General features: G+C 50.6%; 1 protein-coding gene across 3 annotated transcripts in view; it reads right to left on the bottom strand.

Moving 5' to 3' along the window:
• DNAJC15 (DnaJ heat shock protein family (Hsp40) member C15) overlaps window positions 1–871 on the bottom strand; it is an 83,294-nt gene extending 82,423 nt beyond the window's left edge. The window contains exon 1 of one of the 3 annotated variants that reach the window (XM_011369756.2): window positions 793–871. In XM_011369756.2, the coding sequence (XP_011368058.1) occupies window positions 793–819 (27 nt within the window). In that variant the 5' untranslated portion in view covers window positions 820–871. Of the gene's footprint in view, window positions 1–608; window positions 669–792 lie in introns of those variants that run through there. The other 2 variants (XM_011369757.2, XM_023536351.1) reach the window with 2 other exon arrangements.
• Between the last annotated feature and the right edge of the window lie 614 nt (window positions 872–1,485).

Here is a 1,485-nt window from a genome sequence, read left to right as displayed (position 1 = left end):
CATCACCTATAGCCGTGGTCTTAAAGGGTGGTCTTGGGACCAGCAGCATCTCCTGGAAACTTGCTAGAAATGCAAATCCTTAGGCCTCGTTCCAAACCTATTGAATCAAAATCTCAAGAATTAGGGCCCAGAAGTCTGTTTTAACAAACCGTCCAGGTGTTTCTGATGCTCACTGCAGTTTGAGAACCTCTAGCCCACCTGATAGGGCTCTCGCACCTCAGGTGCTGTGGAAACCCTGACTTCATTTTCTACCAGGTGCCCCTCCTGCCCTACCTACCCCACGTGCTCACCCATCCTCCAATTTCATCAATTCTGAAGCATGTATTTCTGTTCTAAGTGCCATAAGATAGCAAGACAGTTCAGCTCCTACGAGGTCCACAGGCGCCGGGCTGGGGTGCTCCAGCGGCCCACCTGGAGTGAGGTATGTACCTTGTGATTTTAGGCCATTGCATCTCCTTTCTGGTAAACTCGGATGTCTTTTGTGGCTCATTTTCAAATGTTCCTTTTTCTTGAATTACTCAGAAGACAAGTCCTTCGTTTTCCTGAGCGCCCGCTAGCTTTACACATCCTGTTATTTCGCTTGTCCCAATGCACCTTAGCATGTTTACCTGTCTCCTAGAACACAGGTTAGAGAGGGAAGAGCCTTCTCTCATCGTTGCATGGCCAGCATTATGACAGTGGGTGATCGACCTAGCACACACCTGAATCATCCCAGAGCTTTTTAAAAACACCCCCTAGGGGTACAGATGCGGAATCATGCAAATCCATATTTAAAAAAAAAAATCCCCACACCTTACTTGAACCATGGCACAGCGTCATGCACAGCACAGGTATTTAATCACTATTTCTTGACCGGCTGGCCAATCACATTAAGAGCACAGCTGCCTGGAGAACCGTTTCTGCCCGCCCCTCCGCTTGCTCTCCAGTTTCGTGCTTTCTCTGCTTTTGATTTCACTTTCTACTTCCCTTAACTTGAAAGCGCTTCCTCAACAACCAAAGAGCAGTTCATCACTGATACAGGCACATTTTTGCTTCCATGATTTTAACCATTGACCTAATCTCTGGCATCTGAAAGTTAAACGATTGTTGACATTCTCAAATCTCCAGCAGTAACCTCAGATTAGGGTTACCTGTCACACAGTCCCTAAAGTATCTTTCAGGATTCCAGGCCCCCTGCGGCTCCTCGCTCATTAGGTGTCCTTGAACTTTAAATCGACACACCTGTATGGGCCAAGGCAGCTCATCTCAGCACCGCGGGCAGGTGGGCGCGGCCGGAGCCGTGACCTGCGGTGACGGGAGGTCGGGGGAGGGGGGCACGGGAGTGGAGAACGAACCGGGAATTCCCCGGGGCGGGCACAGTCTGCAGCTGGTGGCTAGAAATCGAAACTCAGCTGTTAAAACCGCCGCCTCTGCTCTTCGGAATCGCAGCTCGAGACTCGCTCGCCGAGCATCCCAGCCCGCATCCCTCCCGCAGCGACAGCGACT

This window comes from Pteropus vampyrus, unplaced genomic scaffold, assembly GCF_000151845.1.
Source record: "Pteropus vampyrus isolate Shadow unplaced genomic scaffold, Pvam_2.0 Scaffold154, whole genome shotgun sequence".
Taxonomy (NCBI): domain Eukaryota; kingdom Metazoa; phylum Chordata; class Mammalia; order Chiroptera; family Pteropodidae; genus Pteropus; species Pteropus vampyrus.
This window is presented reverse-complemented; position numbering and strand designations above follow the sequence as displayed.